The sequence below is a fragment of the Podarcis tiliguerta genome (assembly GCF_965153285.1).
Source record: "Podarcis tiliguerta genome assembly, chromosome: 3".
Classification (NCBI taxonomy): domain Eukaryota; kingdom Metazoa; phylum Chordata; class Lepidosauria; order Squamata; family Lacertidae; genus Podarcis; species Podarcis tiliguerta.
The window spans coordinates 85348680-85374489 of record NC_139536.1 but is presented as its reverse complement, the minus strand read 5'-3'; the positions used below and the strand labels follow the sequence as shown (position 1 = coordinate 85374489).

Here is a 25810-nt window from a genome sequence, read left to right as displayed (position 1 = left end):
ACTCATAGATGATGACAAAAATGATGTTAATGGACTCTGTCTTCTAAAAACTAGAAGAAAATGGATCAATGTATTCCACAGAAAAGAGTGTCCTCAAGAAATGTAAGATGTTGAATTCTCTTTTGTATCAGTCAATTTGGCGAAATACACTTACATTTATTGAGGATTTTTAATTCATGGATTTTGTGTGTCTGCACATAAAAGGAATTGATATTTTCAGTTCCTTTTTATGTGGTCATAGGACAAATATTGTATTTTTCGCTCCATAGGGCGCACCGGCCCATAGGACGCACCAAGTTTTTTGGGGGGGAAATAAAGAAAAAAAAATTTATTTCCCCCCCCCAGGCGCTTGTGGGGCAGGCAGCGGGGAGAAGCGCTCTTCTCCCCACCGCCCGCATGCAGATCAGGTCCGGGGACAGGGGGAAGGCGCGCCGCGCCTCCCAGCTGACCCCGGAGCTTGCGGGGCAGGCAGCGGGGAGAAGCGCGCTTCTCCCCACCGCCTGCCTTCAGATCAGGTCTGGGGACAGCGGGATGGCGGCGTTCAGCCTCCCCGCTGTCTCCTGACCTTGTGGGGCTGGCGCTGGGGTTCTCCTGAAGTCTGGAGAGCGAGAGGGGTCGGTGCGCACCGACCCCTCTCACTCTCCAGGCTTCAGCGAAAGCCTGCATTCGCTCCATAGGACGCACACAGATTTCCCCTTCAATTTTGGAGGGGAAAAAGTGCGTCCTATGGAGCGAAAAATACGGTACTCTAGAAGCCCATAAAAGCAATATATAGAAATCTTAATGCACACTTAATGAAACAATACTGTCCAGAAATTCTGGTTTTTCTGTTCAAGCTTTTTTTTAAAAGAAAAAGAAAAAGAAAAGAAAAAAGGAGGGGGGCATTTTCCAGCAGTCATTCACAGAAGCCCAGAAGCTGAAATGCACTATCCTGATGATGAAAATGGCTGCCAGGAAATCGTGGGTGTGTCCAAGATGTGTTGAGTCTGGTTGCTTCCTACATTTGATTGCATTTCAGGCCACTGCTTCTGGAGCAATTTTTGTAGTTGTTATTTGCATGGAAAATGTAACAAAATACCAAACAATGGTAGCAAGTTCATTAGATTGGGTCATTGAATTACTACTTCTTGAAGATAATCAGAGCATGGGGTGGGAGGTAGTATTGCATCTAGGAAAGAAAGGTAGACTTACAATGTGTTCCAAAACAGCTTATATCATGAAAGGACTTTTGTTATTTGTGTATTGCAGGGATGTCCAACTCCCAAGAGACTGCGATCTACTCCCACTATAAAAACACTGGCAGTGATCTACCCACTGGATTGACCAAAGTTGTTGAGCTTTTTGGCGGGAAGGGAAAGGAGAATGTTAGCCGCTTTGAGACTCCTTAAAGGGAGTGAAAGACGGGATATCAAATCCAAACTCTTCTTCTTCTTCTAGTTAGCTATCAGAAGCAGTTTAAACAAACTTTTGCTGTACTGTACAAGAACAATGCTCAACGTGACTCCTTGGTTTCTATTTTTGATCACACAGCCTACAATTTTGCAACATTTACTCAACAGTCATTTAAGTGGTCTAGTTGCTCTCTTTGCCCATATTAAATTAGAGAAATGATGCAGTGATCCCTGGAAGCATCTAACTTACCTCCACTGGATTACTATTAGTCCTGAACAACCGTCCCCAACCTAGTGTCATCAAGATGTCGACTCCCAACTCCCATCACCCCAGCCAGAATGGCCAGTGATCAGGGATGAGAGGAGTTGCAGTTGTCCATCAACATCTGAAGAGCACCATATTGAGGGAGCATGATACAAAGTAAACTCAGTTGCTTATTGAAAGGCCAACCACATCACAGAATATGATTTGTCTACTTGGTTGATTTCTGATGGGCACAGGAGGTTTGAATGTGCATTTGGGAGTTCCCTTGCCTGTGATGGGTCTCCTTACATTTCAAGAGGAAGATTCTGATGTGTGCACAGATTCTGTTGCATAAGAGGATCTGTGGTCCCCACTGGACTAAATGGGCATGCATACAAACCATTGGACTCAAGTGAATCTGCGCACCAGTTCATCATTCCAGAAATTTATTTTCTGCAGTTTTAGAGAGCACACGATTCCCACATTCTTGAGAAACATGTTACTGCTAACTTTATATTATTATTATTAATAATAAATTCATATAAATGAGTCTCATTATGCTTTGCTTTTCTCTAAGATGGAGATAAAACACACCTTCCTGTAGGAATCCAGATTCTCTGTTTGCCTATGTATGTACAATGTAAGTACAGCAGGTCATCCTCTAAAAACATGTCATCCAAACAAATAGCTGAACAAAACGCACAGGGGAAAAACAGTACAGAAGGTTCATGAATATTAATAGATGGGAGAAAAATATGTAACACATTTAACATGGATCACTAAATGTACATGCATAGTTTTGTCTGGAATGCTCCCCTTCTAAGCAGGAGATATTAGGTTTGTTAAAATAAAAGCACTGTTGGCAAAAGTCACCTTTATGCAATTTGAAATGCAACATATTTCTTAATGAGGATGTGAAATTGTGCACCAAACAGCCTTCTTCCCACAATCTTAAATTAACATTATTTTAAGTATACAATTCTTTTAAAGTGTAAAGAAAACAAAAAGCAAACAGGGTACTGGCTTACTGTTACGTGCTCACCAAGAAAGGCTGTAGTCCTACCCATGTTTACTCAGAAGTAAATCCTACTGAATTAAAAGGGGCTTATTCTCAAGTATATGGAGTTAGGATTGCAGTTGCTAAATCACATACTGTGCTCACACTGACAAAAATCCCCAGGTTTCATATTTTCAGGGTTTTAGATGAAATTAATTTTCAGTTTTCTCTGTAATATTATTGTTGTTGTACCATGTATGTTAACAGCTGGATTTATTGGAGAATATTTCACTAAAGAGAAAAAAAGTTGAGATGCTATATTTCATTTCCCGAGGATGCTTAGGGGACATTAATCATGTAGATACTTTAAGCACAATGCAGTACCCTGAGCAAGGTTTCAATTTATCTGAATAAATATTTCTAACTGACAAAAAAATTCATTTCAGATTAAACTGCCTCTTTCTGATTTGCAACTGTGTTTGGACTAGATGCAGAAGTTTAATCAGAGTCAATTTAACTTTTCTGCTTCTATTTAATAATGTGGAATCACCGACTCCCTGCCTGCTAGCATGAATTAGTCTGGATTTGTTTTTCACAGCAAAGCTAAATCACACTTGGCTTGATTTTATTTACCTTTAAAGTGAACAATTTATATAGTATATTCCATTTTTTGGGTATAGAATTAGATATATGTGAAGACGATTGTGTGGTGCAGTTCTTTTCACAAATCTATAATAGCGTAATGGCAAAGTTGGAAACAAAAAGCCTAGCATAGCATCAAGCAGGCTGTAGTGATTTGCCGCTACAAAACAGACTGTGAACATCAATGTATTGCCATCTTAATACAAAGAAGCACGAAGTGTAATAAAGAAGGCTGACTGTTCCTCTACTTCAGTTCTAGAAGTACAGGCCAGTTGCATCTATGTTGACTTAGTAGTAACATTTTCATGGCACTTGCAGCCAGGTAAGCACCCATAAATTTTTGTCCTTAATGAAAATGCCTTAGTGGCATGGATTTACCAATGAAAGGAAGGTGTACAGCTTTCAGAACATTCTGCTGGTAGGTAGTACATTAAAAAATAGTGATATATGTGGCAATCTTTACCCAAACAACACACACGAATGAGTTCATTCATTTTCGGCAGATAGTGACTACAGGTGCACCCCAGGCCCCATCCAGATAATGGACGTGGTACCCACCTTTCTTCACCATCACTTTTGGCCCAAGGCACACAGGCACATGTTGGTCCCCTTCACTCTTCTCTGATGTGAATGCTATTCAGGACTGCAGATCTGAGAAACAGTGTGTAGCTAAATTCCTTCTACAATTCACAGAACCTGAGTTCTGTTTCTAGATCCAATGTCCTTTTTAAAAAATACCATAAAGGTGATTTTCCCACCTCCCTCTCCCTCCTAGAAGAGTAAGTGTTCTTGCTCCAGTGTGGTTTATTCTCTGTGTCTTACAGGATTCATTTCACAGCGGATGTAGTCCTCCATTCATCTAGTGACTCGGGGGGTGGGTATGAAATACACATTTTAGAGTACTCCAACTCTCTTTTTTGTGACTTCCATGTTTCCCCTCCCTCTCATTTTTCTGTCCATCTGTTAGTCTAGACATGCAGTCTTTTGGGTTGTGGTTCAGTATCTTTAAAACACTCCCCACACTGAAGTGCACCAAGCTGCATCACTGGAGTTGGCATCTGTCTGCCTCAGGAGACAATGGAAGAGTGCGCCTTCAGGGGTGAAGTCAAACCATTGGTGTTTCTTCTTTCTGAGCTCTTTCTGAGCCAGTGTGGTGTAGTGGTTAAGAGCAGTAGACTTGTAATCTGGGGAACCGGGTTTGCGTTTCTGCTCCTCCACATGCAGCTGCTGGGTGACCTTGAGCTAGTCACACCTCTTTGAAGTCTCCCAGCCCCATTCACCTCACAGAGTGTTTGTTGTGAGGGAGGAAGGGAAAGGAGAATGTTAGCCGCTTTGAGACTTCGGGTAGTGATAAAGCGGGTTATCAAATCCAAACTACTACTACTCCTACTCTTCTTCTTCTTCTTCTTCTTCTTCTTCTTCTTCTTCTTCTTCTTCCTGCTCCTCCTCCTCTGCCAACAGGCCTGGTGCCTGAAGCCAGTTCCCCATAGAGTGTGCCCTTGGGAATCCTGCCATTTTTCCATCTGATGTCGCTGAGACAGTGGGCTTCGGAGAGCACATCTTTGTTTGAGATTCTGCACTGTCTTGTGATCATGATATATTGTTGTATTTTAGGAAACAGGTGAAGACACACCTCTTTGCACAGGCTTTTTTTGGGAAGAAGTAACTGTGATGGAATGAATTTATTGAGAGTTTGACACTGCTACTTCATTATGAGTTAAATTGAGGTAGTGGTTTTTATATTTTTGCATTGCACAGTTGCTAGGCTGTTAATTTTCTTGTAAACCACCCTGCGGCCTTTAGGTGAAGGGCGGCATATACTTAGCTGCTAAGAAAAGTAAATAAATAAATACAGTGGTACCTCGGGTTACATACGCTTCAGGTTACATACACTTCAGGTTACAGGCTCCACTAACCCATAAATAGTACCTCAGGTTAAGAACTTTGCTTCAGGATGAGAGCAGAAATCGTGCTCCGGCGGCGTGGTGGCAGCAGGAGGCCCCATTAGCTAAAGTGGTGCTTCAGGTTAAGAACAGTTTCAGGTTAAGAACGGAGCTCTGGAATGAATTAAGTACTTAACCCGAGGTACCACTGTATGTGGCTAGTGAAGCTCCTGGACCCTTCCTTTCCCATTCCTGCATTTCTTGACCATTCATGCATTTCAGACGTGCATATGATTGTTTGAATATTATATAGATGTACAGTGGTATCTCGGGTTACAAACACTTCGGGTTACAGACTCTCTTAACCGGAAGTAGTACCTCGGGTTAAGAAATTTACCTCAGGATGAGAATAGAAATCATGTGGCAGCAGCGCAGTGGCAGCAGCAGGAGGCCCCATTAGCTAAAGCGGTGCCTCAGGTTAAGAACGGTTTCAGGTTAAGAACGGACCTCCGGAACAAATTTAGTTTGTAACCAGAGATACCACTGTATGTTTGTGGTGATTTATTATTATTATTATTTCAATGGAAGCACAAAATGAGATGCTGTGAAGGAGCAAATGTAGTGACAGAAGTAGATCCCAGAGCTTTTCCAGAAGATGTGTTTCTTTTGCTGGGATATAATAATTGCCTTGCTAGATCAAGCCAAAGCCCTTTTGGCTTTTGACTCCCAAGAGTAGCCAACCTGGTGCCACTTTCCCATAAAATTGTGCTCGAAGTGGCTCACAACATAAATCAACAACTCTAAGTGTATGTATGTGTGTGAGAGAGTATTCATATTAGGAACAACTAGCAATAATAATAATATAAATAAATAAAAACAAAAAAACCAATCTACACAACATTGTATAAAACAACAGAAGCAGTGGGGGGAAATTGGGGTTATGTCAGTTTCGCACTCATTTGTCGGTTTCAAAACTTCTATCTAACCTTGGCCCTTTTCCTAGATCACACTATCATAGCTATGTTTGAACATTATAAAACATATACTCTATACTCTGTCCAGGTAACATTCAGGTGACATTACCCAGTTACCTGAAGCAATTTCAAAATGAGTTTCTCAACTTTTGCCCGTGTCTGCTAAGACAAAATAATAAGATGCTGGATGCGGCGGCAAAGCACTGTGAAACTTGTCGGCGATAAAAATGTTAGTTCAAATTGTAGCTCAAGAACGTGTGTGAGGTGAGATGAGGTGCATTGGCTTTGTGCAGCTCAGCTTGAATTTGAGCTGAGCAATTCGGTGCAGCTCCATTTACTACCTAATGTAGCTGTAAAGGTGCCTTGGCCCTTTGGTCTTCCGCATTCGCAATACAACCTTCAGGTTATTGAAGATTCTTCCTATTTCAGTCAAGTCAGTGAGGGAAAGAGGGCAACGTTTCGCAGCTCTGCCTGCCTTCGTGGAATTTTCTGTGTTGGTTTTATCCCATTAAAATGAAATTGTATAAAACAAAGACAGCGTGTATTTGTATGTGACTAGGAAACAAAGCGACGTGTCATGTGCCACAGAGGGTGAGTGTTCAAAACGCAGAAGCCCAAAGTCCCATGGTGCATATGGAAATAGTTGTATGGGGCGGTTTTCAGACTCTAGACTAGAGCTTTCCAAACTTTGTGTCGCGACACATTAGTGTGTCGGCTGCAATGTGTAGGTGCGTCGCACAAATGCTCCTGATGCTGCTCTCAGGGCTGAAAGGGGTTAGTTTAATCTCTGGGTTTGCTAGTAAAACTGAATTACTGTGTCCTGAAATGATCCATGTTTAAAAAGTGTGTCACCAGCATGAAAAGTTTGGAAAACTCTCCCTTAGACAATAAGGGCAAGGGATCTACAGTTTGAAACTACAAAAACCCAGTGAAGCCAGAGTTACTGTTTCATACTATGTACCTAAAGACTAAGCATCTGAAATCCAAATAGTTCCATTTCATTACACTGTGGATCATTAGTCGGCCAATCTTTTTTCACGGCTGTGTTCTATGTAAGAACCAGAGCCAAAGTTAAAAGAAGAGGTTATGCTGTAAAAGATGATCAGCAATACTACAGAATATGGCATGGACCAAATGTAAGTTGCTGGACCAATGGCCCATCTTTGCTTGGTTCTCTGTGGATTAGCACAGCAGCTTTCAATGTTTCATGCAGGGGTTTTCCCCTAGCCTTGATCCTTAAGATCCATTACAAAGATACGCTAAAGACTGAACACTGACTCTAAGTCTAGACTCGATTATTTGATCTGCAGTCGAACAACAAGCACACTGCAGCAAATTACAGGATTAGACATATTGGTAATCGAAGGACCTGATATGAAAAGCACTATCTACAGAGAGTGGCCCAGGGTGATCCTATATCTTCCAAGATAGCACAACTTTAAATAACTTACAACATTTTAGAGGGTCATTCATAAGCAGGTGGAGGGAATCTTGGGAGATGGCATTTTCTGTGGCAGACCCGAAGCTCTGCAATTCCTTCTACACAGAGATGCATCATAAAGTTTCTGTTGTATGCTAATAATGTACTTCTCAAGTCTGGCCTTTGACAACTGAATTTATATCTTAGGACTCGCCTTATTCTCTTGATTGGAGTCCATATCAACTGTTATTAATGTTGCCTTTTTAAAATTGTAGGTTGCCCTTGGACCCAATGTTGAAGGGCAGGTAAGAAATATTAATAATTCATATCTTTTTGCACTGAGTTGATAAAATAACTAGTACAACATGCCTTTCATGCCCTTATTTCAAAAATCTGAAGTGTTTCTTTTGTTCCTCCCCAAAACGGAAGCATAATGGCTCAGTCTCAGCAATCCATCAGCCACTGCTTTGTGCAAAAATACAAGGAGCAGGTCTACTCATATGAGAAGTGCAACCTTGGCACTGTAAACTCATGCAAGATCACAGCCTCTTTTCTGTAAAAAGAAAATCCACATCTTGCAGTTTTCCTTTTTGCAGAAGTAGAACTACCCAGTTCTAATGTTTTACTGCTAATACAAACAGACCCTTCATATGAACAAGGGTTGCTGTTTGGTGTGTGCGTGTTCAAGCAGTCCACTAAAATGTTGTTGGAACTGATCCTCTTTTTCTTTCCATCTTTTTAAGACTCATGTTGTGTGCTGGCTTTCAATCATTATACCATTAAAACAGTGGCAGCACAGAAATCAAAGTTGGCGTTCTCCCGGGGCTTACCTACTACTTGCAGAGGGGGACCAATGATTCTAGTAAACACTGAGAGAAAAGGCTCAAGGCGCCAATATGACCGAAAAAGAAAAAGAAAAAAAGAAGACAAGTGGCAGAAAAAGGTGAGAAATTAAAGAAGTCCTAAAGGCAATGTTTACATCTTGGCACAGTGCCTTGTCAGTGATGTGACTCAACTAAAGAGCAAAAGATAATGAGGACAAGTTGACATTCAGGATGCAGAAAGCCCTGGCAAATAATTCTGTCTAAAAATAATAATACAGTGAATTTCCAAGAAAGCATTAACACAAAAATATATTTTTCTTGAGTGTTTCCTGAGTCTCTGTAAGAGCCCTTTACTTCAGTCTCATTAACCTGGACTGAAACTAAATAAATTCTGTATTGAATTATTATTCTTTATGTTCATTATTAAGGAAAACCATTCAGTTGGTTCATTACTCTTTAGTCAGGATCCCAGGATTAACAGGCTATACATAAGGCACTATGACTGCTGCTTTTTGTGAGTGGCAATGTGTATTGTCAGTCAGATCCCAAACCATTATTGGCTTTGCTTTCTATTCTGTTTGCCTTAATTTACAGCCAGCCTACAGAAAGTCCACTGTTCCATTTTTCAATGTGTCTCCTGCTACTGCAGTGCCCCATATTAAAGTAAGTAAATATTAAGTAAAATATTTAATGCTTTGCCATTCCATTGGCAGACAAAAGTATTTGATAAAGTAGAAAATCAGGGTTGCCTGTATCTGGCTGCTGATTAAAACAACCAGCTGGCTCACTCCTTTTTTTCTTAGGCAAACACACAAAGGTTATACATTGCAAAGAAGGTCTGAGGCTAGGAAGGCAAAATAGGGTTAGCACTAAATAGGGCTGTATAGCAAATAAACTAGGAGAAACATTGTTGGAATTTTATGTTCAACAAAAGACCCAGACAAATCTGGGTAGAAGCATTTTCAACACCCTTCAGCATTTCCTTAGAAGAGTGTGTGGTGTAGTGGTTAAGAGCGGTAGTCTCGTAATCTGGTGAACCGGGTTCGCGTCTCTGCTCCTCCACATGCAGCTGTTGGGTGACCTTGGGCTAGTCACACTTCATTGAAGTCTCTCAGCCCCACTCACCTCACAGAGTGTTTGTTGTGGGGGAGGAAGGGAAAGGAGAATGTTAGCCGCTTTGAGACTCTTCGGGTAGTGATAAAGCGGGATATCAAATCCAAACTCCTCCTCTTCTTCTTCCTGCTCCTTTCTCTTACAACATGGGTGTCACACAACACAGAAGAGAAGGGCAGTACAAACAGTATTATGCCAGGGACCACTGGCTTTCTTGGGCTCATTTGTAAAAGAGAGACAATGTTGTGGGCACCATACGGATGCTGCAGTTGTGCATCCATGTTCTGCAATTCTGCGCATGCATGCACACACACTCATTTTCCCCCTTTCTGCCAGCATTTAGGGTACAAAATATGTGTGTGTCTGGGGTGGTGATCTTCCTGGAGAATGCCGCTGGGAAGGCCAGAGTTAATACTACCAAGCCTAACTTTAGTGAGGAAGGGACGGGACCCCATGGGTGCCAGGGAGGGCTTCTCAGGGCACATGTGTGCGCATGGTCACCTCATTGTCCAGTATATGCAGTAGGAGGGAAGGCTGAAATTCCGCTCTTCAGCTCTCCACAATGAATGGAGGCACCCAAAAGCCAAAGCTTTTGAAAGGATTAAAGGCAAGGATGGATGTGTGAGGGGTGCAAGGTAGGGAGAAAAGACATTTCACGTTCCTTTCCACCTTTAAGCTCATAATAAGCTACCATCCTGCCTCAACTCAAAGCTACTGTAAGGTAACAAGCAAATGCTGCTATTCGTGAAAAAGCAATGAAGACAGAAATAAATCAAATTAATATCTTGCTTGTTGTACAAGCGAACAAGCAGAATGTACTGGTAGAATGGTGAGGTCATTGCTTTTGCGCTATTGCTTGTCTTGTCACAGCCCAAAGAAAGCATAGTACAGAATATGGAAAGTGGAAGGGGTTAAGAGAGGAGAAGCGTCATGTGTCTGGGGTGGGAAATGTGCTTGAAGCATAAAGAGAGAATGTTACTGGGAAAGCCAATATAATATTGCTAATCTCCTGCATATACCCAGTCAAAACATCATACCCTCTTCAAAAGCCTGTGTGCCCTGCCAAGTGAAGTAAGGCAGGTGGACACCAATGACAGGGCCATTTTGGTGGTGGCATCCTCCCCAGGAATCTGCTTCCCAAATGGGGCTCATCTAGTTCCTTCTTTGAGTGTGTTTTTGGCACCTCATGAATACCTTTTTATTCACACAGGCCTTTGAAATAATTTTTCTTCCAATCTCAGCTATTGTGCTGCAATCCAATATCCACTTATCTGTGTAAGCTCCACTGAACTCACTGGGGCTTGTATCTGAGTAGATATGGGTTGCCGTACATCCTGGATTGCTGGAAATCGCTTAATTTTTTGGGGGGGAAATCTGGACATATGGGGAAAACCCTAAAAATCTGGCAAAAAAGCTCAACAACCTTTGTGTTATGATTTTCATTTTTTGAAACATGGCAACCCTATAGTAAAAGGTAAAGGGACCCCTGACCATTAGGTCCAGTCACAGCTGACTCTGGGGTTGCGGCGCTCATCTCACTTTACTGGCCGAGGGAGCCAGCGTACAGCATCCGGGTCATGTGGCCAGCATGACTAAGCCGCTTCTGGCTAACCAGAGCAGCGCACGGAAACGCCGTTTACTTTCCCGCCGGAGCAGTACCTATTTATCTACTTGCACTTTGACGTGCTTTTGAACTGCTAGGTGGGCAGGAACAGGGACCGAGCAACGGGAGCTCACCCCGTAGCAGGGATTCAAACTGCCGACCTTCTGATCGGTAAGTCCTAGGTTCTGTGGTTTAACCCACAGCGCCACTCGTGTCCCAACCCTATAGTAGATACATATAAAAGATTGCACGGTTAATATCCAAGGTGCAATTACTGAGTGACTGCATTGCTAAACAAGTTTTGACTTTCTCAGAGTTAACATGTATTTAATGCTTATTCTTGTTTGGTTCCGCCCGCCTTTGTATTTTAATATTGTAGTCTGTCCTTGTGAGTTGCCCTGAGAACCTCTACTATTGAGCCGCCTATATAAATTTAGTAAACAAAGGAATAATGTAGTGGACTGAGTGTTGGGCAAGGGTCACTAGACCCAGATCTAACTACTCCCTCAGTCATGATGCTCTCTGGGTGACCTAGAGCCAATTACTCATTCTGAGCCTCTCTCACCTCCAAGGTCAGGATTAATGTCCACTGCACTGAACGCCTCGAAGGAATGGTGGGGAATAGATGTAATAAAAAGAAACATTGCAGCACAAGGATGGGGAAGTGGAGGCCCATTAGCAGCAGCCAGTATGGCAAATGGTCAAGGATAATGAGAATTGTAGTCGAGCCGCCTCTGCAGGGTAACACATTCCCCATCCCTGCTGTATCCTTTTGTTTAGCTAACAGCCAGGTAAGTTTCCACAAAAGGCACTCTACCTTCTGGTCTGAGATCAGCATTCTGCCAGTGTGTGCATGTAGCTGGAGGAGCAGTATGAGTCAGAATGAAACTAATAGGTGATATACGGGCCGGAATGTTTGCAGCTGGCTTGCAAGAAAGAACCACGTTACAGGGAAACAAAAGCACACAGGTTGTTCATGGGGAATTTCTGTCACTTGACAGACTGGTGCTGCCTATCTGGGCTTTTTACTGTTTCCTTATACATCACTTGTGCACTAGGAATATCTTTTCATTCTAAAAAAGCTCCACAGGTGTCCAGTGGTCTCCTGTGCAAATGAAAACGAAGGATCGTTCCCAACGAGGTTGTTCCATTCACGCAAGGACTTCCACCTGCACAACGGAACTTCTCCCTGCAGGCACTAGCAGTTCTGTTCTGGAGCAGATTTGGAGCAAGGGTGGGGTAAGGAAGGGGAAGGGGAAGGGGAAGGGGAAGGGGAAGGGGAAGGGGAAGGGGAAGTCCTTAAGCAAACATACATACAACCAACACTAAAGCTGCAATCCTAAATACATTTACCTGCCATGGAAAACAGAATGGAATCAGTGAGCCTAATTCCTGTGTTGGATTTAAGCCAGGGGTCGGCAACGTTTACCTCGCCTGGGCTGGTTCACTCCCACAGAGATCGTTCCGTGGGCCAGATCGCGTCTGCGCAGATGTGATTTTTGGCATCTGCACATGCGCAGACACGATTTCCTGTGTCTGCACAGATGCAATTTTTGGCGCCACGAAAGTGAGTCCATGCTGCTTTAGCGCGGTGTGCGGGGACTCGCCAAGTGGTCAGCTCGGTCAGTGGGCAGCTCATGGGCCGTTTAAATGACCCCTGTTGGCCGCTTGTGGCCCATGGGCTGCAGGTTGCCGAGCCCTGGATTTAAGCCTTTAGGGGACGCGGGTGGCGCTGTGGGTTAAACCACAGAGCCTAGGGCTTGCCAATCACAAGGTCGGCGGTTTGAATCCCCGCAACGGGGTGAGCTCTCGTTGCTCGGTCCCAGGCCCTGCCCACCTAGCAGTTCGAAAACATGTCAAAGTGCAAGTAGATAAATAGATACCACTCCAGTGGGAAGGTAAACAGTGTTTCCATGCGCTGCTCTGGTTCGCCAGAAGCAGCTTAGTCATGCTGGCCACATGACCCGGAAGCTGTACGCCGGCTCCCCCAGCCAATAAAGTGAGATGAGAACTGCAACCCCAGAGTCGGCCACGACTGGACCTAATGGTCAGGGGTCCCTTTACCTTTACCTAAGTTTAATATGGCTGCATGAAGAAGGTCCCAAATGCCATACCTGGCACCTCCAAGTAGGAACGTTCCATGTCTGAAACCCCAGAGGGTCACTAACAGCTGCTGAGCTAGACAGACAAAAGGTCTCACTCAGGACAAGGCAGCTTTCTACTTTCCTATGTTGTACCTGAAAGTAAGCTCCTTTGCAGGTTACTCTGAGTAGACAGGAGTGGGAATATTTGATATACCGTAACTATCAGGCCAAATAAAACTGCTGGCCCATGAGCTGCCATTTGGCTGTCCATGCCTTGGATAGTCTTATGTATATGGTCATATTGATGGAGACTGAATGAAACATGTAGATATTTTCGATAGATCATTTATGCCCTCTTCTCTTTTATATATATATTAAGGCATTGATCATGATATTTTTATAAGACACTGAACAGCTTAAATAAAGACTATTCCGTTTCTTATGTTTTAATATAGGTAAAACAAACGAACAAATATCCAAGATGTTTCAATGCTACACCCAGTTTCCTGCTGATGTATTATTTTACAAGTTTCCTTTTCTTCTCCAAAATGAATTTATTGGTCGCTATTTACTGTGCATATAATTTGTTCACACAGTTTACATTCATTATGCCTTCAAACAATATTTGTTCTGAATTGCAGGCAGAGTTGAGCACTCCTTTAAATAAATGCTTTGGGAAGGCTGCAGCTTATGACAAATTGGTAAGATCATCCTAGGGGTAATTACCTCCTGTTTATATGTGTTGAAGATTAATGATGTAATATTGATTATATATAAGGATGTATAATGGTCATTTCTCATTTGCCCTTGTTGTTTAAATATATATATATATATATATATTGATATGACAAGGCTTATAAATATATTTAATTAGTTCCATTACTTTGAACATGGAAGGTAAAAACAACAGATGAGTGCCAAAATACTTTACAATGCTTCCTCCATCATCTGCTAGTTACTCAATCATCTTTACAATATACTGGGCAAGACTAATCTTTCTCTCTTGTTTTTAAGATAAGAGTTTAATATGGAGAGTGACAGAAGGTTACGAATGAGCCTACCTGTGTCATTATCTCTCAACATGTACGGAATGAGCATGCATTCTCTCCAGACAGAAGGAAAAAGGGAGAACCTCTCAAACCTAGTGCTTTGAAACTGGGTTTCTGCAAAACACTTGCATTAAAACATGACCACAGGACATCTTTGCTATGTGTCAAGGTCTCCAGATTTTAACTGAGACTCTCTGGGTCAAACTGGATGCTATTTTAACAACAGAGTTAAATCACATGCTTTGGCTTCCCTACCTATAGCTTGTTCTTTAAACAAATGGTAGCCACCCACCAATGCAGCTATTTGCACCTGAAACTGCAAATAACAGCCTGGGGGAAGTGGAATGGGAGGAGGAAAAATAAAACTTCGCCTCCTCTTACACAATTGTCCCATCTCCTCTTACACAATTGTCCTCACTAAGCTACTTTTGAAAAATGCAGATCTTGAGAATGGAATTCACACACCACATTAATGTAATGTCTAATTTGCCCCTGTGGTGTCAAGGACTGGCACAACTCCAAAGAGTGTGTTGCAGAGGCAGGGGACCAGGGGAGTGACCCAGGAAAGGGGACCAGTGATTTATGGAGTGTCACACCACCTGCAAGACAGGAGTCAGGGGAGGAGGGAGAATCAGGGCAGTCTGAGGCAGAGGAGGGTGCCCTGTATGTAGTAGAGGAAGGAGGGATGGTTCAGGCATGGATCAGTAGATTCCCCACCTTTGCCCACCCTACAGTCTCCTAGAACCAGGAGGGGCTTGAAAAGGGAAGAGCAGCAACAACTTCCATGCAGTGGGCCGGGGGAAGGTGGATTCCCAGCTTCTCTTTGTTGTGTTTAGGCACAGCGGGTGGTGGTGGTGGGGAGACCCCCTTATACTGGGAGGAGATGGGGGAACGAGACTTTGCAGTTACTCCCCTCCTGACTGAAAGCATGCTTGTGTGCAGGATGAGGGGTCAATTCTCGGTGCTTCTTTGGAAGCTGCATGCAAAAGAACACTCTGCGCCATGTAGGATTGATACATTTGCACAGCACTTGTTAAGCAGAGTTATTGATTCTACTGGGTGCTGCTTTGCAAGCACCTTTTCTGTGGGGAAGCCTCTTGCAAAGAAGAATGCTGCACCATGCAGGACCAAGCCAAGCCTCCTGTTCAGCGGAGCCATTGACCCTGCTAGGTGCTGCTTCAGGGATGGGGTGTCAGGCAAGATGGAAAGTCGGGGGGGGGGTGGCAGGTTCCTACCTTCTCCTGGGAAGATGCAACTGGCAATCAGGTAGCCCTCTGGCCTTTTTACAGGCTTTCCCACCCAGTGCCTGCCTCTCCTTCATGCCTAATATGCTGACAGCCAAGGATCACTCTGGGCCACCCAAGCTATTGAGCAGCAATCCATGGCTATCTAACTTGAGACAACAGATACCAGAATCCCCTGAATATTCACTGAGCCTTTCTAATGATCAGAATTGCTCTATGTTTACTGTGGGATAACTCGATAACCCGTATCATCCTGTCAAATGGTAAAGTTGGGGTTTTTTTTCATACATACATACATACATACATACATGAGACAGATTTGTGGTATCAACAGTCATCTACAGCCATACAAGAGATCTTCTTGGGTGTCAGTTGCAAATGTGTGAAGGTGAGTGGTGTGTGTGTGCTGCCAAGCCCTGCACTCTCTGACGCATCATGTGCTCACACTTTGGAGACCTCCATGAGGGTCTGAGGGTAAAGACCTGAAGTGAGGATCCCCTCCCCTTTTTGTGCAATTTGGAACCCTCCACTCCCAGCCCACAATCTACATTTATACTGCGAGATCCTTGGAACAGAGGTCTTCTGTTGCTCTGAAAAATTTCATAGACACTGATGAAAATAGCTGGGCCACCTACATAAAAGCGCTTCTACTTTCTTTCTTGTAGAATACTTGACACACATCATCAAAATACTGTGTTCTGCTCTTGGTGGCATGGCTGATTATTTCAGAAGGATAAATACTGTTCTTGGAATGTCATTGTCTTAAGATGTCATTATCATGCAAGGAGGGATTGCTGTCAGCAAGCTGAACTTTATCTTCTCCTTGAAGTCACACTGTCTCAGAACACATGGCACAACGTGAAAGACACTGGTGTAATGAAATATTTCCAGGACATATGTTATGTAAATATTGCCCTCTAAATAAATTGTCATCTTCAGAACATTGCTTTTGTGTCAGTCATGTAAACTCAAATGATACATCTGTCTGCTGATTTACAACACTATGATATGGTACATGGTTTTTTTTAAAAAATAAAGAAATAAAAATTATTACATTAGAATAAAAGGTTTTCTGGTTTGTTGTCTGCATTAAAATCTAGCATTTCCTCCTTGTCTGTTCTGTTAATTAAATTGAGATTTTAATTATTGCACACAATATCCTGCTTTGCATGTGGCTGCTTAGCTATAGGACTGTACACATGATTATAAAACAAAACCACTCCAGCCAATGCTACTCATTACTGAAACTGTTTAAATTGAAAGAATATGATAATATAGATTAATTTAATAAAAAGCTGTATTCGGTTTTAACGGTACTGCAGATATCTGCAGCAACAAGTAAGTGAATGTACAGTTAAATAACATGGGTCTACAGGCTGCACAAAAATTAATTGTAAGCAACATGGTTTTATTTTAGGTCTTCAAGCCATTATTTCTCATGAATATAATTTTTGTTTTATGTTATTAGGTAGAGTGCACTAGCCTGCCTGAGAATTTTCTTGTGTTTATAAATGCAGTTTTAGCACCAAGAGGGATGCCACATAGTTTTTCTGCCAACAAAATGTGTTGGAGTATCCTTGGTTCTACCTCTACGTTAGGGGGCAGTAACCAATATGGTGCCCTCCATTTGTTGGACTACATTAAAGGTAAAGGTAAAGGGACCCCTGACCACTAGGTCCAGTCGTGGCCAACTCTGGGGCTGCAGTGCTCATCTCACTTTACTGGCCGAGGGAATCGGTGTACAGCTTCCGGGTCATGTGGCCAGCATGACTAAGCCGCTTCTGGCAAACCAGAGCAGTGCATGGAAACGCCGTTTACCTTCCCACCAGAGCGGTACCTATTTATCTACTTGCACTTTGACATGTTTTTGAACTGCTAGGTTGGCAGGAGCAGGGACCGAGCAACAGGAGCTCACCCCATTGCGGGGATTCGAACCGCCGACCTTCTGATCGGCAAGTCCTAGGCTCTGTGGTTTAACCCACAGTGCCACCTGCATCCCTACAATTCCCATTACCCCGACCAATAGCCACACTGGCTGAGGTTGATGGGAATTGCAGTCCAGCATTTAGAGTGGACCACACATTGGCTACCCCTGCTCTAGGCCTGCTTACAGAAGCAAAAATGTCAAACAGTACATCACAAGTAGGGTTATTAGCTCTTGTCCCAGATACATAGTGTCTCTTGCATTAACAGCTTTGGGAAAGCAAAACCTTGGAAAGGTGAAATAGTGACTCCCATTCTAGTACTATAGTGATCTACTTCTAAAAACCAAAAACTGCAGTAATGTTTGCTACAGAAGGCAGGAAATGGCAGTCAAAGAAGGGACCACTGAATAGCCATGTCAGTCTTAATTGTATTGAGGGGTTTTGCTACCCTGAAGCAGATAGCACCCATTGGTCTATCCCTGAGTCAAAGGTTGGCAACTTCAATCCCAAATGTGTACACAAGGATGTCAGATACGATCCTCAGACTGCACCATGGAGAACATTTGCTACAGCAGCCTGGAATACATCCATGCTACAGGATTGCATGTGTAGTACGTGGCTGGATCTGTGGGCTGCCTTCCAATCTTAGTCATTTTTGTGATCTGAAAATGTGAGATGAAGATGCATTTGAAGATCTCCTTGCAGCTCTGCATGAAGAACCACCAAATGCTTCTGCAGGGACTGTCTGTCCCTCCTCCCATCCCAAGCAAGACCAAGCACAATTTGAAAATTCATTTAAAAATTAAAAATAAAAATACATTTGTATTGAATATGCCAAACCATAATCTTGACACACAATGTGCCAAGGTGAAAGGTTCACACACACACATTAATATTTGTGATAGTACACTTCTAAAATGCACCAGAGGCAACAACCCCCTCAGCCCCCCACCACACTGCGCCTCTGTTAAAGGGATATTTTTGGAAACGCTGGATAAGCATTTGCTAAGGCTCCTTTAGGAGGACAGTTAGCGTGAGAAGACCAATCCTTTTCCAGAGCATGAAGGGTATTGTAATGAAGACATCTGCTCCTCAAGTACTTGTTTAATGAGCTTGAATAGTTGCAGCAATTGCTTTCTTATCTTTGATAGATCATCTTAAAGGAGGTGGAAGACTGTTCTTATACTTAATCCAAGCCAAGTGTTTGAAGAGGCAACATAACCAGGGGGAAGTATCCGTGAATTATGTACTGAATTTAAAGTAAGAAACCAAGACAAAAATGAAAAAAAAAAAAGTATAGACACCTCTATGTATTTTTTGAGTTTGTTTAAAGCACCCATTCTTTGCTTTTATTCGATTTAGGTTTACTGGCAAAATTAGAGAAGCTCAACAATCTATATGCAGCAACTATGTTTGGCATGGATACACTGGTACTATTCAGCTTTTGTTGCAGGAAACATTTGCTGTTGTCACAACAGATAAAATGCTGTTAAATGGCCACATACACATCTTGGAGAACCATGGACCATTTTCTTTCCCTTTCACAATGGGAAACTAAGAATTCTGTCCTGTATACCTGAAGGAGCGTCTCCACCCCTATCGTTCAGCCTGGAAACTGAGATCCAGTGCCGAGGGCCTTCTGGCGGTTCCCTCACTGTGAGAAGTTAGGGCTAGGGTTAGGGCAGAGGGCCTTCTCAAACGTGGCACCTGCCCTGTGGAACGCCCCTCATCAGATGTCAAGGAAATAAGCAACTATCCTCCTATTAAAAGACATCTGAAGGCAGCCCTGTTTAGGGAAGTTTTTAATGTTTAATGCTGCATTGTGTTTTTAATATAGAGTGGCTGGGGAAATCTAGCCAGATGGGTGGGGTATAAATAATAAATTATTATATTATTATATTATTATTATGATAGTCCAGATGTTATGGAATCCTGCTTGGGACTATGTTTCAGTTATTTCTGGCCTTCATACTTTAAAAATGGTATTAACTGGAAGACAGCAATACTCCCAAATAGACTTCAGCACTGTGACACCTTGGGAAGAAGTGATACTTGACAAAACAGGGCTCAAAAAATACATTCTGAGTGTATTTGGTCCTCCTGCTTGGAATCTAAAATCTCGTTGTAATCTAAAAATGAAAGGGCAGATCTTTCCCACACTTTGATCCTTAAAACTTTCTGGCTAGTCCTTAGATCAGAGCACAACCAAATTCCTCTAACAAACCATGCTGACGGGAGTGTGGGAAACACTTAGTAGCTCAGCTAATCCACTGAAGGCCTTATAATGTTCTCAGTTGCACACTATGCCCTTTGTTCACTCTGGTTCATGCACTTAATGGGGATGAAATATGGCGGTAGAGTAGCAGTGCAAAGCTATACAGTTTACTGTGCAGACAGACTCTACTGATCAGGTGTGGGTGCCCGATTCCCAGAGCCTGATTTTCTCCATCAAACAAATCTGGAAGAATCAAGAGAACTGTATCTTCCTGCTAACAGACAATCACATCAAGTGCCCTGCTCATTAGAGACTATTGGTGCAATGGAGCACAGTGACTGACACAACCCCAACAATCATGGAGACCATGCAATTTCAACATTGCCTAGCTAAACATATTATCTGGTGTCAGGTGTGTGTGTGTGTGCGTGATGGAGACAAATTTTGTACCTGCCCTGTGCAGTTCTGCTCCAATATAGCTATCTGGGACACCACCATAATATTCACACAAAGCAACACAGCGCCAGATATAAGCTTTCCTACAGATTTAAGAGGTGGTTGAGAAAGCTGTACTGGAAACCTGTGAACCGATTAGCCTAACACACAATAAAATAGTAAAAGAAGCTGATTTTTAAATGTATCTTTTGAAAAACCTGTAGCCATGCATCCCGAAGCAATAGTAGCTTGCAGGGTATGATTTCTAAGGTGAAAAGAGAGGGATGAGGAAAGAGAGTTTCTCCTCATTGTGGTCTACTTTGAAGGCAGTCTAGTCTCTACTTCAAAGCTGTTCATTTTCATGACTTTCAAGTTACATTATCTGCCTGGGCACGTTTCGGCAAGGAAATTATAATATAACCACAGAATAACATTCCCAAACTTGGAGATAGCTTGCCCATGTGTACCCCAACGCCATCACCCTGACTGTGATATCTATCAAAGGAAGCTACTTTATACCAGGTCAGACCACATGCCCATTTGTCTGTTCTGACCGATGGGGAACCCATGGCCTTCCATAGATTGTCAGACCACAACTTCCATAATCCTTGATCATTGGCAAAGGTGGCTGGGGCTTATGGGAGCTGGAGTCCAACAGCATCTGCCGGGCTAGTTGGAGTTGAATTGGAATTGAATGACCTCTAGAAGGCTGCTGGTTCCCTTCCTCTACTCTAGAGTCTCAGGCAAGGAGCCTTTCACATTATCTGCTACTCATTCCTTTAACTTGAGAGGCCAGGGGTGGAACCGGGAAACTATTGCATTCAAAGTAACATGTCTACCACTGATCCTTACGATCCCAATCCAAAGAAGTGTGTTTTTTTTCTATTTAGAAGCATGCTTGGTCTTCATATTTAACGTTTTTTGGTTTCTCAGCAACAAATAAACACAGTTATACTGTGCAAGTCTCACTTCAACAAAGCATAGGAAATCCATACCTGACGGTGATCGGCACAAGGGCATCTCTGCTAATGGAGTGATTGACAGTTGCCGTCAGAATGTCCCGTGAAGTGCTACAGCCAAGCTGAGCTGTTGGTCTGCCATCTTCAAGGTAAAGGTGAAGAAAATGTCCTCTGGCATGCTCATCACCGGCTTTAAAATACAACAAAATAATTTAGGGAAAAGAGCATAAATAGCTGAAAGCAAAAGGAGGAAAGGAAAGAAAGATGGAGGAGCCAAACAGCAAAAAAAGTAATTTCTGAAAGATCAAATTATGCACACAGGTTGCTAATTATATGTTTTCAGTGAGAGCTCCACGATGCTCAGCAAACACTACTCTCTTTGGACACTTCTGCTATCAGGCATGATGATTATGCAGTAATGGCAGGAAAACAAACTAATGCTGCTTGTACATTAGAAAGCCCCCAGCACGTACTATTATTATAGAATTGATGGTTCTGCCCATATGAAAGGTATTTGCCTGGAAACCATGCATACATTGCTTTGCATTCCATGATGAAAAAAAGGCATGATATAAATGTAAGTACAAATAAACACATTACTGGGAGGGGAAAGTCTTATGAATAAATAATTGAATCAAGGTATTTTTGTCCTATGCTTTTGAATTATGGTGCTGGAGGAGACTCTTGAGAGTCCCATGGACTGCAAGAAGATCAAACCTCTCCATTCTTAAGGAAATCAGCCCTGAGTGCTCACTGGAAGAACAGATCCTGAAGTTGAGGCTCCAATACTTTGGCCACCTCATGAGAAGAGAAGACTCCCTGGAAAAGACCCTGATGTTGGGAAAGATTGAGGGCACAAGAAGAAGGGGACGACAGAGGACAAGATGGTTGGAGAGTGTTCTCGAAGCTACCAGCATGAGTTTGACCAAACTGCGGGAGACAGTGAAAGACAGGAGTGCCTGGCGTGCTCTGGTCCATGGGATCACGAAGAGTCGGACACCACTAAATGACTAAACAACAAAAAATTATGTCCTTGCATTTTAGAAAGTACCTGGTGATAAGTCTACTGGAGTAGTTGTGCCAGCTGTTCTTGTTAAAGTTAGCTTCTTGTTAGCTTCTAGGCTCCAAATTAATTTTCTATGAATTGTATACCTCTAATTCTATCCTCTCCACCTTTATTTATTTATTTATTTATTTATTTATTTATTTATTTTAATAGTCCATTCTGCTGGCAGCTAGTATAAATGTCTATAAACAACCATCATTTAAGGCTCCTCATATTGTGTAACTGATCAACCAGCTCGATCTTAATAAAGCCTTCAGATATATAAAGAAGTGCTTCTCAACAATGATTTGGAGCTGCTGAGTTAAGTGGCACAGTTCAATTTATTGTTGTGATAATCTGCCCACAGTCAATAATGGTCTCCTTTAAAACAATGATTATTTAGCTGAGAAGGCTTTTGTCTACCATGTCAGTAAAAGTGACACGTTTTTGAAGTCATTTACTTTTATATATACACTTGTAAAATTTTACACCAACAACTGAAAATTAAAGTGCTAAACCAATCAGTCAAATCTATTCAGTGTGTTCCACTCCTGCTGAGCTTGTGCTTTGAGCAGAATGGAGTAATAGTTTAAATGGCCTAGGCCAAGTGGGCCATTGCAGTGCCATTTGGGTGGTGATCAAAATCAAGATAAGTTAGTTTTTAGCCTTCACAGGAAAAGCTCACCATCAATTGCTCTAAAGGAAAAGTGATACTTTTTAGACACAGACTTCAGAAACATAAAGAGGTGCTAGCTGGCCAGCTGATAAAGCTTTAACTGCCTGGACTTGTGTTTCCAGAGAAATTGCAATGAAAGGCCAATTTACAAGCCATTAAATTAGAATCTTCTAACACTTACAGAGCTGTACAACATTTCTGCAGGGGAAGTGGGAAGAGCGGTCTACTGAGAGACTTCCCAAAACCTGGCACCAGCATTGAGACTGAGCGGAGCCCTAAATATAATAATTGAGGAGCTGGGATCTAAATAACAATTCCATTAGAAATATTTGGATCATCCTGCACCCCAGTGTAAAAATATAATACATAAACAGACACACACATTTACATTACATTTTGTGTTTTGCCACACTGTATAGTTTTGGAAAAGGCATGGTATAAACCCATTAAAAATAATATATGCAGAAATATGACTTATGGTGCGGGGACATGGATAGGAAAAAATTACTTGGCTGTTTTAAATTGGTCCTCCAGCTCAGCCGCACCTGCTTTTCATGGCCATAAAAAGTAGAAGGTGAGGATGTTTGCTTCTGATATTCTAGTTTCTGATCCCAACTATGAGGCATTTCCATCAGCAGAAAAGGCTGTCACTGAAGCACCATTTCTTAAAGGAGTATTGTTCACCACCTGGGATGGGGTCAAATGTCTGCTCCAAAATCTTTATTCTGTGTGCTTTCTGGCAGAGCCTCAGTTCTTTTCCAAAGGAAACACACAAAAAGTTAAACGTTTGTTCCGCGGTTCTACTTCCCATGGCAAAAACCTTTCAACTGGTGTTACTTTAAGGAAGCAGATTTTTTTTTTTAAAAAAGGTAACATGCACACCATCTGACACATTCTTTATCTTATCTTTCCCCTCCTCTGTTGATTCTTCTAATAAGGTATATTTTTCTTTCATTCTCCACTTTATCTGTGTCCCTATTCTCTCCACCCACCCCCACAACTATTTTATAGGAAAATATAGCTCTTTTAAAGCAAAAACCAATGACTAATCAGGATCAAAGGGATCTGTTATGCAATACATAAAAGGTTACAATTTTTGGTTGAACTATGTGTTTTGGAATATTTATTTATTTACAGTGGTACCTCGGGTTACATACACTTCAGATTACATACGCTTCAGGTTACAGACTCCGCTAACCCAGAAATAGTGCTTCAGGTTAAGAACTTTGCTTCAGGATGAGAACAGAAATCGTGTGGCAGTGGCGCAGCGGCAGCGGGAGGCCCCATTAGCTAAAGTGGTGCTTCAGGTTAAGAACAGTTTCAGGTTAAGAACGGACCTCCGGAACGAATTAAGTACTTAACCCGAGGTAACACAGTATTTTGATGATATAAACCAGAAACATACAAAGGAAAGCAACAACTGGAAAGATTTCCCTTCAATGCTCCAAACTCCAGATCTAGTACCTACTTCCTCTGGCTGTCTTGTCTCTTGATCAGCCTCTGCAGCATTCCTATCTTCTTCCCTCACTTTTCATAGCATACCTCTGAGTGGCTAACTTGGTGCCCTCCAGATGTAGTTGGACTACAACGCCCACCATCAATGTTGGCAGGGGTGGATGGGAGTCGGAGTCCAACAATATCTCAAGACATTCTGCCCCTTTCTCCTGCCTTGCTGCCTTTAGTCCCCCCACTCCCGTGACTTCAAGGCCACTTCTGTACCTCAGCCTGCCTCATTGTGAGCATTTCATCCCAGCCTTGCCACATGGATATGGCCTGCAGTTGCAAACAACGGTGGTTTCCGCTGCAAATGAACATTCCATGCCCCCACACCAGCTCAGCTATTGAGTGTCAGAGACTTCACCCGAAGGAACCAAGACATATAATGCTGCTAATAAATAGCAAATAACTCTGTACAAGATCATGCTCTTAAGCTGAAATCCTATGCTCGTGTTTTGGCTTAAGCCCTACTGATCTTTGCAGCACCTATTTCCAAGTGAACATTTGCAAGGAAGACTCTCCCACATTACCTGCTTTCTGAATTACACGATGGTCCCCACAATAATTCTCATGACTAAGTGCATAATGGGGGAGTGTCACGTGAATGTTTCACCTATAAGGAAGCGTTTGCTGAAAAAACTCAGAAACCACCTTGTGTAATCTTCAGCAGTTTGTGAAATCACCATCTGGCTCTACTGTGCTTTTTTTAGTACTCTACTGGTGCTGTGGAGTCGTCCTGAGAAATGCAGGATCCTTGCAGAGCCGACAGCTGTTATGGCTTTGCCTAGGGGCTGCAGGCTGACAGCTCCACAGGGAACAGCTGGATACAAGATAGCAATGCACATGAGAGTCAAGGCTCCATGGGGAGATGGCCCACTAGTCCAAAGGCATATGGCACAGTGGAGTGAAATAACAAAGGAAGTCACTGTACACAAGGCACTGCAGTTTGTGGTACTGTACTGCTGTCCAATGCCGCAATTTAGAATCCATCCCTGCTGTTAATTCCTGATGTTTCTTTATATCTCATGAATGTGCGCAGTCTACAGCCAACAACTTCTAGCCAGGTTAGTCTGCCACGGCAAAAACGAAGTCTTGCAAGAATGCATCAAAAGAAGCAAAAAGCTTCTACTACACTACAGCATACCTGTTCATCTTTAAGAGACTCCTTGCTCTTTTTACAATCAAGAAACCAATGGGAAAAAAATTATTATAGGCGGGTTGCCTGTCTTCTCCAGATGGATTCATTATATCCCAGGAGGGAAATGGCACAAAATGAAATGATGAGATTTCCCCTGTTTTACTCTTTGCTGGCCTGGCACTATTTTATTTATTTAAAATATTTATATATACCACCGTTCACTCTCCTATTTTGAAATTATATAGAATTTAAGCAGTCTACTCACATTTCAAAACCATTGTTGTATCCATTTGTGACTATTTTCCCCTGCCCCCCTTTTGGCTAGAGGAATATATATACCGTATTTTTCGCTCTACAAGGCCCACCAGACCACAAGACGCACCTAGTTTTTGGAGGAGGAAAGCAAGAAAAAAAATATATTCTGAATCTCAGAAGCCAGAACAGCAAGAAGG

At 42.5% G+C, this 25810-nt stretch overlaps 1 protein-coding gene across 6 annotated transcripts in view; it reads right to left on the bottom strand.

The window, feature by feature from the left end:
* EYS (eyes shut homolog) overlaps positions 1–25810 on the bottom strand; it is a 456551-nt gene that overhangs the window by 86958 nt on the left and 343783 nt on the right. For all 6 annotated transcript variants that reach the window (XM_083431300.1, XM_083431295.1, XM_083431298.1 and 3 more), the window contains one exon: positions 21039–21192. In XM_083431300.1, the coding sequence (XP_083287426.1) occupies positions 21039–21192 (154 nt within the window). The remainder of the gene's footprint in view (positions 1–21038; positions 21193–25810) is intronic.